This window comes from Schistocerca cancellata, chromosome 1 (assembly GCF_023864275.1).
Source record: "Schistocerca cancellata isolate TAMUIC-IGC-003103 chromosome 1, iqSchCanc2.1, whole genome shotgun sequence".
NCBI lineage: Eukaryota > Metazoa > Arthropoda > Insecta > Orthoptera > Acrididae > Schistocerca > Schistocerca cancellata.
In genome coordinates, this window is record NC_064626.1 from 689,413,639 (window position 1) to 689,431,241 (window position 17,603).

The 17,603-nt window shown below is 38.5% G+C and overlaps 1 protein-coding gene across 1 annotated transcript in view; it reads right to left on the minus strand.

Annotated features, from left to right (window-relative positions):
- The window catches only part of LOC126184376 (serrate RNA effector molecule homolog), a 200,230-nt gene that overhangs the window by 55,793 nt on the left and 126,834 nt on the right, over positions 1-17,603 (minus strand). The window contains exons 10-12 of the mRNA XM_049926764.1: positions 14,647-14,792; positions 6,516-6,749; positions 6,211-6,351 (exon numbers count right to left, since the gene is read on the minus strand). Of these exons, the coding sequence (XP_049782721.1) occupies positions 6,211-6,351; positions 6,516-6,749; positions 14,647-14,792 (521 nt within the window). The remainder of the gene's footprint in view (positions 1-6,210; positions 6,352-6,515; positions 6,750-14,646; positions 14,793-17,603) is intronic.

Sequence of the window (17,603 nt, forward strand, 5' to 3'; positions counted from 1 at the left end):
CAGATTTCCTGATTAAAAACACACTTTTTCCCAGGTGAACACTCACTTTTACATCAGCACAGTACTTTAGGAAACTAAACAAAGAAAAAAAGGTGTTTTTGAAAGATCTTTGATGTACAAATCATGCACACTGCACAATTTCTTATTATGAAAGTGTAAATATGAATTCCACCAAACACAGTATATTAGATACCAAAGCACTGAAATGGAGATTGCGAAGCACTTTTTTAGCCAATCATAGCTCATGTCATGTGACCTCGTCAGCCAATGACAGCACATACTCAGAGCATAGGACATGTGATGTAGTCCGCTGATAGCAACATCGCTGTTAAATAGTGCGAACATACAAACACAAAACATTAATGGTTTAAAGTAATGTACATACACAGTGAAGCACCACAGAAACTGATATAGGCATGCGTATTCAAAAACAAAGCTATGTAAACAGCAGAATATGGCACTGTGGTCGGCAAAGCCTATGTAAGTCAAAAAGTGTCTGGCGCAGTTGTTAGATCAGTTACTGCTGTTACAATGGTAGGTTAAAAGATTTAAGTGAGGTTCTGAATGTGGTATTACACTCAGCACATGAGCGATGGGACACAGCATCTCTGAGGTAGTGAAAAAGTGGGGATATTCCCGTACAACCATTTCAAAAGTGTACCACGAGTACCAGGAATCCGGTAAAACAATGAATCTCTGACATCAATGCAGCCAGAAGAAGATCCTGCAAGAAGGTGACCAATGATAACTGAAGAGAATTGTTCAATGTGACAGAAGTGCAACCCTTCTGCAAATTGCTGCAGATTTCAATGCTGGGCCATCAACAAGTGTCAGCATGTGAGCCATTCAATGAAATACCATCGATATGGGCTTTCGGAGCCGAATACCCACTTTTGTGCCTTGATGACTGCACGACACACAGCTTTAGAGCTTGCCAGGTCCTGTCAACACAGACATTGGAATGTTGATGACTGGAAACATGTTGCCTGGTCAGACAAGTCTCGTTTCAAATTTTATCGAGTGGATAGATGTGTACAGATATGGAGACAACCTCCTTGGACCCTGCATGTCAGCAGGGGACCGGTGAAGCTGCTGGAGGCTCTGTGATAGTGTGGGGCGGGTGCAGTAGGAGTGATATGGAACCCCTGATACTCAGACAAGTGATATGTACATAAGCTTCCTGTCTGATCACCTGCATCCATTCATGTCCATTGTGCATTCCAACGAACTTAGACAATTCCAGCAAGACAATGCAACACACCACATATCCAGAATGGCTACAGAGTGGATCCGCAAACATTCTTCCGAGTTTACACATGTCCACTGGCCACCAGACTCCCCAGATTTGAACATTACTGAATATATCTGGAACGACTTGCAATGTGCTGTTAAGAGGACATCTCTACCTCCTCATATTTGTGGACAGTCCTGCAGGATCATGCTGTCAATTCCCTCCAGCACTACTTCGGACATTACTCGAGTCCATGCAACCTCGTGTTGTGGCACATCTGCATGCTCACAGAGGCCCTACACAACATTAGGTAGGCGTACCAGTTTCTTTGGTTCTTCAGTGTAGTGTAGCTACAAGCAAAGCTAAGCTTTCATCTATAATACTGGTCTTTTTCTACATGTGTTACCCTTTCCTGCATGTGTTACGCTTTCAGATACATCATACACAAATGTGCAGCAAAATTTTAAATAATGACATACATGGCTGATCTTCTGGGCCCAAAATTCTTCGAAGTGGCTTGTCCTCATAGTGTTAAGTTCTGAGTGAGAGTCAAACACTCCGCAATTTAAGAAATTCATCACGAAAAATTCTCACAAGTAACATAATTAATTTTGCATAATGCTCCTCAACCTACCGTTCGCAATACTTTCCCGAGACACATTAAAAATAGGTTTAACTGAACAATTGCCAGAGAGCATCAGAAAACAGGCATTAATGCGCTCACGCTGCCACAGTGACATAGGAAGCCCATGCTTGTGGTTTGCTATGTTCATAAGCCTTTCATTGCATTTCCGTTTGTAATTTCATTTGTGGTGGGATACCACATGACAATGTGCAGCACTGCAGATATTGTTTGGAGGAGACATAAGGAGTTATTGTTTAATCATATCCTATCCAGATTGGGGATTCCAAATTAAGAAAGCAGTCCTTGGCATAATACTCATTTCAAAACCAGACTTTGCAACTCAAAGTACCCTAATATTTAGCTATTTAGTGGGTTTGACATATATTTCTTTATTCGTACTGGGCAATACTGTTATGTAGCATTTCCAATCAGGTTTACATCCACACAACACTGCAAAAAAATAGTAAAAAGGAATACAAATTTCTTGATTAAATAAAAAAGTTGTTTTTCTGCACCAGAACTAGGAACAATATACACCAGAATTAGGAACAATAAGTTCTGCATGAGTTTTGTCAAACTCTATAAAAACTTAGCAAGGTTATTTGTGAAGCCAAGAAACAGTGTAACTGACAGTTTATTCCTACTCCAGGAGTAAATACAAAGCCTTGTGGGGGAGTATGATTTACCAAAGAATGGCTTTCTGTAAACTTAAGATGTAAAAAATCCAAATTAAGAAATAATATCAAGCCTAGAGAAGGTACCAGACAACTGTTGAAATACATCTTGCGATCAAAAAACATTGTATTTCACGCTAGGGAGATTCGTAAAATACGGCTAAAACTGTCAGTATATTTCAAACAAAATTTTATATTCAATACTACTGTGTGTTTAGTCATCTTCAAGTGAACATTTGTGTATGTCTGTATGTTAATAGCATTAAGAGATCTTACAATATGTCATAAAAGAAACAAGACACCAGAACGCTTCACGAGCATCGGAACTTCGTAAACCATAGGTTGGTGTTACTAACACCAACCTATCCGAACTCCGGAGATGGGAACTTGCTCTTCAATATATCCTCTCTTCCCGTTATCCACCAGGCCTCAATCTCCGCTAATTTCAAGTTGCCGCCACTCATACCTCATCTGTCATTCAACAACATCTTTGCCTCTGCACTTCTGCCTCGACTGACATCTCTGCCCAAACTCTTTGTCTTTAAATATGTCTGCTTGTGTCTGTATATGTGTGGATGGATATGTGTGTGTGTGCGAGTGTATACCCGTCCTTTTTTCCCCATACGGTAAGTCTTTCCGCTCCCGGGACTGGAATGACTCCTTACCCTCTCCCTCAAAACCCACATCCTTTCGTCTTTCCCTCTCCTTCCCTCTTTCCTGATGAGGCAACAGTTTGTTGCGAAAGCTTGAATTTTGTGTGTATGTTTGTGTTCGTTTGTGTGTCTGTCGACCTGCCAGCACTTTCATTTGGTAAGTCACATCATCTTTGTTTTTTAGGTGTATATATATATATATATATATATATATATATATATAATAGAGGGAAACATTCCACGTGGGAAAAATATATTTAAAAAGAAAGATGATGAGACTTACCAAACAGAAGCGCTGGCAGGTCGATAGACACACAAACATACACACAAAATCTAGCTTTCGCAACCAACGGTTGCCTCGTCAGGAAAGAGGGAAGGAGAAGGACGAGGCAACCGTTGGTTGCGAAAGCTAGATTTTGTGTGTATGTTTGTGTTTGTTTGTGTGTCTATCGACCTGCCAGCGCTTCTGTTTGGTAAGTCTCATCATCTTTCTTTTTAAATATATATATATATATATATATATATATATATATATATATATATATATATATATATATACCTAAAAACAAAGATGATGTGACTTACCAAATGAAATATATATATACCTAAAAACAAAGATGATGTGACTTACCAAATGAAAGTGCTGGCAGGTCGACAGACACACAAACGAACACAAACATACACACAAAATTCAAGCTTTCGCAACAAACTGTTGCCTCATCAGGAAAGAGGGAAGGAGAGGGAAAGACGAAAGGATGTGGGTTTTAAGGGAGAGGGTCATTCCAGTCCCGGGAGCGGAAAGACTTACCTTAGGGGGAAAAAAGGACGGGTATACACTAGCACACACACACACATATCCATCCACACACTTGGTATATGTGTGGATGGATATGTGTGTGTGTGCTAGTGTATACCCGTCCTTTTTTCCCCCTAAGGTAAGTCTTTCCGCTCCCGGGACTGGAATGACTCCTTACCCTCTCCCTTAAAACCCACATCCTTTCGTCTTTCCCTCTCCTTCCTTCTTTCCTGATGAGGCAACAGTTTGTTGCGAAAGCTTGAATTTTGTGTGTATGTTTGTGTTCGTTTGTGTGTCTGTCGACCTGCCAGCACTTTCATTTGGTAAGTCACATCATCTTTGTTTTTAGGTATATTTTTCCTTCTTTCCTTCGTGGAATGTTTCCTTCTATTATAACCAATATATATATATATATATATATATATATATATATATATATATATATAAAGTGCTAGAGGTCACTGCAGCTGATCTTAACCCCAAAGGCAAGAGGTGCCGATTGTTTAAAGAATCTAACTCCTGTATATAATCTGTCACATCTCTCGAGCTATATGTCGTACAATGATATAATTCAGTGGCATATGTGGATAATGTCTGGAACATACATTGTGAATAGACAGGGTGTATATGCGAAAAAGGAAAAAAAATTCCCGGATTTTTTGCGGATCTCTCGGTTAAAAATACATTCTCTCCTGGGTGAAAACACACTTTCTCCGTGTTAAGTGACATTATACTTTCCGTAGGAACAGTAAAACTTATCAGTCCTTTGAATGGATATGGTTTTATAGAGCAGCGTATAATTTATCGGCACTTTACAAAACAAAACTCAAGGGGTAAAAAACACATTTTGGAAAGATCTTTGATGTGCAGCAACATGTATGCTGCATATTTTCGTATTACGAGAGTATAAATTCGAATTCCACCAACAGGAAAAGTTAATGATTTAAGTTAATATACATAGTGTTGCTACAAGAAAAGCAAAGCTTTTGCAAATAATATTTGTCTCAAAGCTAATACACTACAAGAGAAGCTAAGCTTTCACATATAATGTTGATCTGTTTAGTGCATGTTACACTTTAAGATACCTCACACAAATACGCCAGTAAAATTTTTAATACCGACATAAATCTCTGACCTTCTGGGCTCGAAATTCTTCTAAATGGCTTGTCATCAGAGTTGATTTTTAAAAAAGATCAAACGCTCCGTGATTTAAGAAATTCATCGTACATTCTTGCACGTAGTTCAACTTGCATAAAAGGAAATTTTCTTTGAAAATAACACTTTTCGAACCACAATTCGCAATATTTTCCTGCAACCTGTTAGATTGATTTCAGCAGTTGCCAGTGAGTGCCAGACAAGCCCGTATGTTCGTATGTGTAAAACATTAAAAGATATTACTTACAATATGTCATAAAAGAAACAAGACAGAGCTATACTCCAAGAGCATCGGAATTTCGTGAACCATACTAAAAAGGGTAGTTTGACTTAAAGTGCACATATTAAGCTGTTCGGTGTGATTTTCGGGTCACGTGGAGACTACTCACAGTAACTCAGACTGCTCTGCGCATCAGCCCTGGATCTACGATATTTGCGAACCACGTCAAAAAATTTCAAAAATATGTTCATCTTGTAGCGCACATCTTTCTAAAAAGTTTGAAACATAAAATATATGTGTTGGAGGAAATGTAAGACATATTATATGGTGTTAAGTGCACCGAAGTGCAGTGCCGCACCTCTTCATACAGCATTTTTCTATAGCACATCACTGTACTTCGCTCTGTGGAATTGAAATGTGTATATTTTGTAATGGATGCCATTAAACCTACACAGAACAGTGGAAATTGAAATGTCCTGCGGTGCCTCTCCTGCTCCCAGTTGGTCCGTTTGACAGCCTGCCCCTCTTTAAAAAAAATCTCACAATTAATAGTGAATGGGATTATTTGTAATCGAGAGAACAAAAATGCTTCAGAAAATTTGCAAGTTTTTCTATTTGATGCCCACTTCAGTGACTTGTGCATATGTGAGGAGATCAACACAATAGGACATTCAAAACAAAATTACCAAATAAAATTTTGGAGCCAATTCTACAATCTGTTAAGGTTTTACTGTGGTCTGACAACTAATGATTTATGAAATATAAACATAATAAAATCTAACTTCCAATTTTAAACACATCTTATTAGCACAAAAGATAAAAGAATTCTCTTGTTTAAATGTTATCCAAATCTCACCCGAATGTTGTTGAGGTTCCAACATATTTCTTTAATGTTCACTTGTCTTTCAAATGTTACCCAACCTCTCCTGAACCACCTCCTTTCAGGCTGTGGGTCAGCAATAGCCACACGTAGGAATCCAGGATATCTCTTACACATCTGCAAATCAATTAGCCATATCACCAACAATGCTCAGCTATCACCTGGATTTCTAATTACTCAACTCAGCACTTTACTGTGCAGCTTCCATAAAAATATTTGAAAATATTAATAATTTTTATGTGTGTCATCAAATAATTCCAAAAGATAAAATAAATACTTACTGCTTCTACTTCCTGTTTTGTTATTGTAGGAGCCAAATTGCGCAGAAAAATAGAAGCTGTGCGATGTAATGGCCTTGGCTTATTTGTCTCCTCACTCTTCTCTCTAGACTTTCCACTAGCCTTTCCTGCATCCTCTATATCCATTGGCTCTTCACCATCTTCCATATTGTCATCTTTTTTTGACTCAGCAGATTTGGTTTTTTCTTGTTTCCCCTCGTCTTCCTTTTCCATCATCTAGAAACAAAATTTAAAAAACCATAAGCAAAGATAACAAAGGGGTTAATATATACTGCAGAATGTGTCTCAAAATAAAAACTCAATCATTAAGCATCAAGAGCATGCCTTTGTTTATAACATGAGTGGGAGTGCAGCATACTTTGTATAAATGTCAAGCATAGCTGTCTTTATGTTGCTAAAATAAACAATATCACAGCGTAATCTTAGTTATTTACAGAAGGTTAAAATAAATCAATATTATATGAATTACATCACTGTTTACTTAAACAATAATAAAATGAACTTCCATTATATCAGTCTACTGCTGTATAGAAAAGTTACACCACATTAATGACCCAGTCGAAGCATGAAACAGCGCAGTTGTTTCAGATCCCAGCCAACTGCTTTTCTGATTGCTAATCATCATGTAGACAACTACCTCATTGTGGGTTTGTGCAGCTGGCTCAGATTCTGAGTCATTTTCTGGCATAGACTGAGAATTTTTCTCACCTAGCTTCCTGTTTATATTACTGCTGCCCTCTTGGATGTACAACAACACAACTTATCAAAGTGTTAACTAAAGCAATAATGAAGGAACAGATACGGGCTCGCAATTGTGGAACAACAATGGAATGGTACAAGACAATGTTATTTGTGGCTGGCGCACTTTATACGCAGACGCACCCACTCATGGTTAAACTGACTGTATCAAATAAGTATGCGATAATAGTAAAACACACTAGAAAATTACATTTATAGGCAAATGTCAAATTTTGTGAGGCCTATACAATAAGCACACAGAATCTGCAAGAGAAACAAAGAGGCAGGAACAGCATTTAAAGCAGTGTGGAATCTAAAGAGTAACATGCTACTGTAGGCAAGAGCATGTAACAGTTTAAAAAACTGAGTATAAAATTAGAAAAAAAAAGTCTATTGAAATAGACATGACAATACATACTGAGATGAGGTAACAAAGAAACTGCCTGAAATAAAGTCTCAGTCCCACACAGAAGAAAATAGTAGATTTTCACATGAGACTATTGTAACACACATTAATTTTATTTACATACAGACATTTTTTAGGGTTTAGAGGATTGGTGGGCTCGAAATACTATGAAAAGTTACCTATCAGATTTATTTCAGATTCCATGTTAAATATGTACGATACACATGCCATATCAAATTTTAATCTGAATCAGAAAGAAGTATCTTAAATAGAACAAAAAATATGTTTCATGAAATGGATTTTTCAAACAAACTTTCTAAAATTATTGCGAGAATAGCATTAAAATGTAGACTTTCACGGCCGGAAATATCATGTCCATTATAATTATCCGGACTGTTATGCCGTGGTCGGTTGATGAATTCTGTGTCGATTCCCAACGTTTCGTCTCCAACTGCGGGAGACATCTTCAAGGGGGTCCGTAGCTCAATGGAAGGTCCGACACACCCACTGGCTCGCTACTGACTGCCGCTAAATTCCGTGTCCACGCGCTCCCGCGCCGCGGCATGACGTCACGTGTTTTGAAAACGTCAGTGCAATTGGCCGCTGTCCGTCGCCGTCGATCGCCGTTGCCATCACCCAGTAGTGGATGGGTGGTACACATCATCTTTAACACTGGCATCCATATACCGTTTAATTTGGAAAAAGCTGGAGTGTATAGGATCCCATGCAGCTGTGGTGATGTTTATGTGGATACCACTAAAAGAACTGTTTCTAAATGTTTGGAAGAGCATAAGGGAAATTGTAGAAGAGGAGAAACGGAACGATCAGCTGTTGTGGAGCATGCTTTCCAGCCAAGGAACCACAATATTCGTTTCGAGGAGACGCAAGTACTAGCGGCCACAAGCGGATATTACGAAAGGCTCTACAGGGAGGCAATCGAAATCGCTAACACCCAAATAATTTCAACCGAAAGGAGGAGGGTGTTGAATTAAACGGTATATGGATGCCAGTGTTAAAGGAGATGTGTACCACCCGTCCACTACTGGGTGATGGCAACGGCGATCGACGGCGACGGACAGCAGCCAATTGCACTGACACTTTCAAAACACATGACGTCACGCCGCGGCGCGGCAGTGCGCGGGCACAGAATTTAGCGGCAGTCAGTAGTGAGCCAGTGGGTGTGTTGGACCTACCATCGAGCTACGGACCCCCTCAAAGATGTCTCCCGCAGTCGGAGACGAAACGTTGGGAATCGACACAGAATTCATCAACCGACCACGGCATAACAGCCCAGATAATTATAATGGACATGAGAATAGCATTGTTAGCAGAGTAATTTTCTAGCAGTTTCTGAGTGGAACTGTAAGGTTTGTTACACACAATTAAAAAATTAAACAGTTACATGAACTCTATACAATACATGTCCATAGCAACGCAAAACATATTTACACAAAAAAGACATATATTTAAAATTCTCGCATCCCCCAATAGATTCACATCTGCAAATAAATATCTTAATTAGTTATCTCTTACGACTGGTGCATATATATCATTACAGTCCAGCCTTGCTTCTACTCACAACCTTTCATTACTAACAGTTCTTTATATTGTACTATGATGCCTTTCAAATCTTCCTTCATTTGAAACACCCATTTTGCATCTAATGGTGTATCAATAGGTAAAAGAGCAGACTCCCATGTGTGGTTCCCTTTTTGAGAATATAAGTCTTCTTGTATTGCTCGCAGCCAGTTTCAACATAGTCTGGCATCACTGCTTCTTCCAGTGACAAAAGCATTGGTGCCTGTTGACCGTTTAGTATGATACGACTAGATTCCTCATTGCAGTTAGTATTCTTCAAAATACGAGGGCAATCCACAAAGTACATTACGTTTCGGAATTAAAAATAAATAAAGTATTGGAATTTTTTTTATTATATACAGATGAAAGCCACACTTAAATACTACTTTTCTACATAGTTGCCATTTAAATTAAGGCACTTATCATAGCAATGGACAAGCTTTGAAATTCCTTTATCGTAAAATTCGGCCGCCTGCGCCTTCAACCACGTGGTTACCTCTTCTTGAAGCTGTGCGTCGTCATCAAAACGTTGCATAGCCAACCACTTCTTCATTGCTGGGAATAAGTGGAAGTCGCTCGGTGCCAGGTCGGGACTGTACGGCGGATGAGGAAACAACTCCCACTTAAAAGATTCGAGGACTTCACGAGTGGCATTTGCCGTGTGGGCCCGGGCGTTGTCGTGAATCAGCAAGATCTTTGAGCCCAACTTTCCCCTGCGCTTGTTTCGTATTGCTCTTCTGAGGTTGTCCAGAGTTTGGCAATACCTTTGAGAGTTTATTGTAGTGCCTCTTTCCAGGAAATCCACAAAAATCACACCTTTTCTGTCCCAAAAGACAGTCGCCATCACCTTCCTTGCCGACATTGTCTGCATGCATTTCTTGGGTTTTGGGGGGGAATTTGTGTGCCCCCTGCATTGACTGCAATTTTGTCTCGCAGTTCACGTGCTTAACCCATGTTTCGTCACCAGTAACGATGCGATCGAGTAATGAGTCGTACAGCTTCAAGAAGAGGTAACCACGTGGTTGAAGGCGCAGGCGGCCAAATTTTACGATGAAGGAATTTCCAAGCTCGTCCATCGCTACGATAAGTGCCTTAATTTAAATGGCAACTATGTAGAAAAGTAGTATTTAAGTGTGGCTTTCATCTGTATATAATAAAAAAAATTTCCAATACTTTATTTATTTTAATTCCAAAACGTAATGTACTTTGTGGATAGCCCTCGTACTACTTGATGTGACAGTCCCAGGTTCAATTTCTTCTACTTCAGTTATTTTATTCTGCTTCTTTTCTGTCAGTGGAAGAAACAAACTTGGTTCTTGTGACTCAGTTTCTTCTTTACACTGCTTAGGAGTACCTTCAACAAAAATAACGTCCCTTGTTTTTCTGATTCTCGAGCAATTTGATTCAAAACGCCTATACACTAATGATTCTTCACAGTATTCTAGCAAGATGCATTCAATACTTTTATCATCCCATTTTTGTCAGTTGGCTCTCGGAATGTGAACACAGGCCTTGCTTCCAAATATTTTGAGATGTCGAAGACCTGGTTTCCTGTTTGTTCAAGTTTCTTCTGGAGTCTTGCATGTGCCTTAGTCAGAGATCTGTTAATTGGTAGAATTCAGTCGAGACTGCTTCAGCCGAGAATTTAGTTGGCAAATTTGCTTCAAAGAACAGGTATCTTGCTTTTTCTGCTATCATACAGTTATAATGCTCAGCTACTCTGTTTTGCTTTGGTGTACATTGTGCTTTAATTTGATGTCAGATAACTTCTTGTCTCAAAAAGTTTATCAGATTATCGTTCACATATTCTGTGCCACTATGTATACATAGAGAGCAGATCCTTATTTCAGTTTGCCTTTCATCTAGATTTTTAAAGTCTTAAATCAGTTGTTGTGTTGATTCTTGTTTTAGAGAGTATATACAAATACTTTCCAGGAACACTCATCAAGCAAGAAACTATTTAGTTCCTCCAATTGGCCTAGTTTGCATTGCTCAACACAAATCTGAGTGAACTAGCTCAAGAATTTCCTCAGCTCCTGAGCCAGATGTTGGAAGTCTTGTTTCTTCACCTTCTAAGCAAACTGCATGACCACAGCATTAACTCCTCCTTCAAATGAAATTCTACTAGCCAAAGTGCATGCATAGCTTCAGAATGCAGATGACCTAGACTTTTATGGCCCAAGTCCGCAAAATTTGACAGTAATACAGAATTTGGTTAAAAAATTTGATCATATGATCAGCCTAGTTGGTACATACCATTTGCTAAAAGTTGTCATTACTTGCTATTACAACTTGTGAGCCTTTCACTGTCGTAACATTATTTTGTCACACAGGTATTTAGACATGCACTGACATGCCCGAGTCTACAAACCATTCTGTAAGTGCATTTTTACATGCAGCTACATTTGAAAAGAACATATGGTAGCTGGGCACCTTGGCTGAAGTTTTCCCATCATTTTTGCTCTTGCTGTGACAAATTTTTGCCAGATGTCCATACTTATCACAGTGTAGCACCTGGGAACTTTTTCAAAGTAACAACATCATTCTTTTTCTTGATGACTCATGGACCAGAGCCATTTGTCAAAGATTTATTGCAGGCATCACCACTTATTTCCTGCAATAATTTCTTTTTATGGTTCTCCTGTGACTGGCAAAACTGGATTTTCTAATCTCATAACTAAAGGTTTATATTCATTTGGTAGTCCTGCAGGAAGAAGACACCTATCCATTCTTCTTTAACTTTGAAGCTCAAGCCATTTTATTTCTGTGATGTAGAAATTATCTTCGATACGTATTCTTCGACTGACGAACAATTTTCTAGTCTCATCATCAGCAGTGTCTTCAGCAAACCTATTCATTGGAAGACGTGAGAATCTTCGTAGACTTGCTTTAGCTTGTTCCCACACTTCTTTAGCTGTAGACATATCTTTCAAATGAATATATACTGACGGCTGGACAGAGTGTATAATGTTGGCTCTCGCTGTGCAGACTTTAGTTACATCCAGTATTTCGGCATTGAAGCAATCCCACAATTGTTCACATTCTAGACATATTTGCAAAGAGAACTCCCAAGTATTATAGTTTTCTCTTCCCATGGTTTCTCAATTGGAGGCAGTGAATTGCTATTTACAGAAGCCATTGTATTGGTGATTATGTGGTTCCAAATTGATGCATGGTGTGCTCATTTCAGTTAGCCAATCTAATATTTTTTTAGTATATTACACCAAATTATATAGCCTGGGTATATAACCTGCTAGCAGAGTGATTTCTGGCAGCATCTGATTGGAACTGTAACATTTATTATACACATTAACAAGTTAAACACAGTTCCACGAACTCTTGTACAATACAGTCCACAGAATAAAGAAAAAAAGTGGCCATGGAAATGCAAAACACAAGTGAGGCATAGATCCACAATTCTCACAAGAAGGTAGGCAGTACTTAATTAAGAAGGAACTTTCATTGCTGAGAAATAACTGTTTAAGACCAGAGAACGTGAAGCAAGATACAACAGGGAGCTACACTTGGGATCTTCAGTCTGAAGACTGGTTTGATGCAACTCTCCATGTTTGCATGTCCAGTGCAATCCTCCTCATCCCTCCTCATCTATTGCTTATCTTAAAATCTCTTTTCATGACATATCCATTCTGTTCCTGATCTTCCAAGTCCTTTGACACATTCCAACATATTTATCTCCTTACCCCGTACTCTCTCTTTCAAAGTTTCTCTTTGCTTTCCTTATCATTCGCACAATGCACAAATTGAATGACAGATGGGTGGATAGGTTACAACCCTGCATCAGTCTGTTTTGATCTAGGACTTCTCTTTTATGTTGTTTGACTCTCACAACTGCAGCGTGGTTTCATTGCAAGCTGTTGCTAACCTTTTTCTTCAAACTGGCTTGTACAAAGTGTTCTGTTCTGAAGATAATTCATGTTAGTATTTTGCAACCATGACTTCATTGAACTGATAGTTCAGTAATGTATTTTTAAGCACTTGCCTTCTCTTACGACTGGAATTAATACATTCTTCTTGAAGTCTGAGGTAATTTCACCTGTCTCCATTATCTTACATACTAGGTGGAATAGTTTTGTCATGGTACATTCTCCCAAGGACCTCAATAATTCTGGCGGACTGTCGTGTACCCCAGATGCCAAACTCTGCTTAAAGTATTGCCTCCAACAACTCGTGTTCGTTCATTTTCTCTTCCCTTTCCATACCACTGTCTTAAAATCCCCCCCCCCCCCTCCAAGGAGAAGAAATTAACTAATTTTCATGACCATAAAAGAAATTTAAGGATTGTCATGGTTGTGAAAGAATTTTTTGAGTTGCTATGCCATATATTTGTGATTATTCCAAGTTCAGCTGGGGTTTTTACTAACAATTCTGTATGTTGTTATAAGCTTATCCGCCTCTGTAGCCAAGAGGTCAGCAAGTCTCACTGCCATGTAGAGGACCTGGCTTCAATAGGGTCCACTCAGCTTGTTGTTGCCATACTGACACAACTGAGTTGCTACTTGAATGAGAAGGTCTCAAATGCAGATAATGACCAGGACAGCAGTGTGCAGGCCTGTCCATACTATATCCGAATGATGCCATATAGCTGAAGATGACAGTGTTGAGTCACCGTTATGCTGTCCTAAAGAAATATCAATAGATTTTGTTTAGCAACGATGCATTGTCTACCACACCAGACACATCTTCACACTATGGTCACTCATTTGAAGCATGTAACTACAATAAAGTTGGAAAAGTACTGTTTTGCATTTAAATTAGTAAAAATGAGCTGAAGCCTGAATATTCAATGCTTGTCATGAAAACATGCTTTTTCCAATATGAATCTATATTAATAATCTTTTATAAAATTAAAACATCCATCATTGCTTTTGTGTGAATAACAAATTCGACAAAACGTGAAGAATTATCAATCATGTTATCCTCCATCAGACCGAAAAACGTGATGGGAAATGGACCTGGCACCAAAGGAACCGACAAACAATATCTAAGATTCCTAAGGTTGTCAAGCAAGCCAGAGGTAGCCATGGTCAAGTAACAAAAGTTACAATAATTCAATGTCTTGCTACATCTTTCCTTACAGGACTCCAAAAATGATTGTTTCTCAAGTATAATCTCCAAGTGTTTTGTAACAAAATTATTCAGAACATTTCCTTCTGTAAATAAACAGTTTAACTCCCTTTGGAGTCTGAGTGAGTAACAGGAAAGCAGAATGTTTGTTACACGTTATCACTATAGTGTGTGTGTGTGTGTGTGTGTGTGTGTGTGTGTGTGTGTCTGTGTCCGTGTGTGCGCGCGCGTTAGTAAATTTCTTCTTATTTTTCTTTGAAAACTTCTCATTTTGACTGAATAATTTCATTTAACAATCATTCTTACATTTTCATCTGCTTCATCTTCAGATTTATTTTTCTCAGCTTTTTCTGGTGAACTGACTTCTTTGGATTTTTCATCATCTTCTAGTTCACTTTCGTCATCTTTCGATTCTTCCAATCCAGGTGGTGGTGGTTCTTCCTCTTCTATATCTGCAAAATAAAAATGAACATCAATCTACAGCCAAAATACAACAGATTCCACAACTCCACGTTAACAACTAAAACAACTACCATAGTTGTTACCAGAGTTACAGCCATCTACACATAACAATAATAATAATAATCTGTAAACCAGTTTCTTTACACTACTTGGTATCACTGGGAGAAAACAACCATAACCCAGATACAGAAAAGTTTATTCTAGAATATTAGAAATTTTGCTTCTGTGGGGAACCACAGCCCCTAAGTGTTAAATAAAAGAATACATTGTCCATTGTACGCTGTATTAACTATTAGAAATAACATCTTTCAGTCTCAATATTTATATTATTTATCTTTACACAAAAAATTATCCACCATATCTATCATATCTCTTACTACATTATCAAAAGATTTTCTTTGACCCTAATACCAACTGCAATCTTCTTTATACGTTTCTTATATTATATAAAATACTCGTCTAGAACTTTGGATAGATAGAACGTCTACTCACCAAGCAACAACAGAACACACACATAAATGAAGGTTATAACTTTATGACTAGGCTGCTCCTTCAGGCAGAAAGGCTGAAGAGGAAGGAAAAAGGGTAAAGAAAAAGGACTGGGGAAGTCTAGGAAAAGGGGTAAATTTTTGGACAGTTGCCAGAACCAATGGTCATGGGAGACTTACCATATGGGAAGAGAAAGAATGCAGACTGTTGGGGGACTGCACTGGACGAAATTTGGAAAACTGAGAGCTTAAAGGTGGATGACGGGGTAATATGTAAGACAGAGATTGACTAGTTACAGCCTTCTTTTACATGTGTGTGTTCTGCTGCTACATGGTGAGTAGATTTTTTTTGTCTATCCAATCACACTATTTTGTTAAAAACTGAATGTTTTCGTTGTTACATTCACAAGAACTTTATAAGCTACACATCTTTAATTCACATGTATCATCATCATCATCATCATCATCATCATCATCATCATCATCATTTTCCTGTTTCCACGCAATTGCTGCCTGGTATAATAAAGTTTTCTGTACATAATTATAGCAAAAGGAAAATTCATTCATGAAAACTATAAAATTATGAGACAGAATTTCTGGTCAGTGATTGCCTTCAAGGTGATCAACAATGCAGGTACTACCAGTTCAATCCACAGGATGAAGAAAGCGATAATGTGGGAGAGGAGGAGGGCAGGTCACTCAGACCCAAGGATGGGGGAGACCCATCTGTTGTGGGTTTAACCTTCCCCGACCTAACAAATTATTTTCGCCAACAATGGAACTAATAGATCTGAAACCTGAGATAAAGGTCATACACTTTTATACACTTTTATGCATGCCCTTCAGTAGTACTAAATATTTAATCTCCTAAGTTCATACAAGCAATTTTGCCTCACGTTATGCTCTTAGATAACCAGATTACACTTACTTTCTGGACATGCCTCATGGTGTGTAACCTCAATCATGATGGAAATATATTGGATCTAAAGGCAACAGACAGACATGATCTCTTTGAGGAAAGGGATATGTTGCATGTGTGCCTAGCTGTAGTTCAATTGTTAAATGCAGAGTTTGTATGGGGACTTCTCACGGTATCTTCTTTCAGTCGTAGCTCCTAGCCTGCCTTTCTAATATTAGCTTGTAAGACCAATTGTAAGATGAGCCATTGTATTTGCTGTTGTATTAGGTGTTCTGGCATAAATGGCCCACCCCACTTTCGAAAGTTTTTTAGGGAAAAAATGCTCACTTTATACTTCTAAAAAAACAGTGTGTACATACATCAGCGATCCATGTTGAATAACTGCTCACCTTTTAATTCTCATCCGCAAATCTGCAAAATTCATTCTCAGAACTGAAAGAAATGGATGAAGCTGCCGTATTAGAATCTGAATCCTCTTACATTAAATTATCCTCTGCATTATCCAGTGCATTACTGATTCCACACTTCTTGAATGATTCAATCACTGTTTCAGTTCTCATAGAGACCCATGAAGCATTAGCACCTCACAAACTTGAGAAATGCTAAGTATCTTCCTTCTTTCTGATTGCATAGTTTCAAAATCTGTAGATTGCATCCATTTGTTCCAGTCCTCCTTCATAAGTCTCATAAATGAGCAGTTGATACGTGCATCTAATGGTTGAAGAAAATTAGTTGACCCTCCTATAACTACAGCTAACTGAGTCTCCAATCCATCCATTGTATTTTTAACATCATCTGTTCTCTGAGAATCAAACTGATCCTTTAATAATAGGTAAGGGTTCTTCAATCAGTAGGCCTCCAGGTCACCTAGACCAAATTTTATCTGCCCACAATCTCATTCCTCTTCCATCCAGCCAGCTTTTATTATGTGTATGGACAAGTACTCCTTTCAACAATTGTTCCTTAGGAAGGATCTTCCTTTTTAAAATAAAATGTGATGGCAATATTACTCCATCAGTTCAGCAGGATAAAATGACTATGTAATGAATCTTTTTGTCCTCTGAAGTTTTGACGATAACGCTCTTTGTACCCTTGAAATCCACAGTTACGTTAGAAGGCACATCAAAGATTAGCAGTCTCGTCCCTGTTTCCAGTTTGTTAAAGTTCAAACTTTTCTCTTTTCCTTGCATTAATGACAAATTGATGAATTTCAACGATTTGTTCTTCGTTCTCGGCTGGTATCTTCTGTGATATTTTTGTCTTGCTCTTTGTACCAAGCCGATATCTCCTCATAAATCTTGAGCACCATGATGTAGATCTGATACAGTAAAATCAGCTATCCCTTTGTTACAGCAGAGAGCAGCTACGAAGGCGGGTGAGGGTCGGATGCGCAA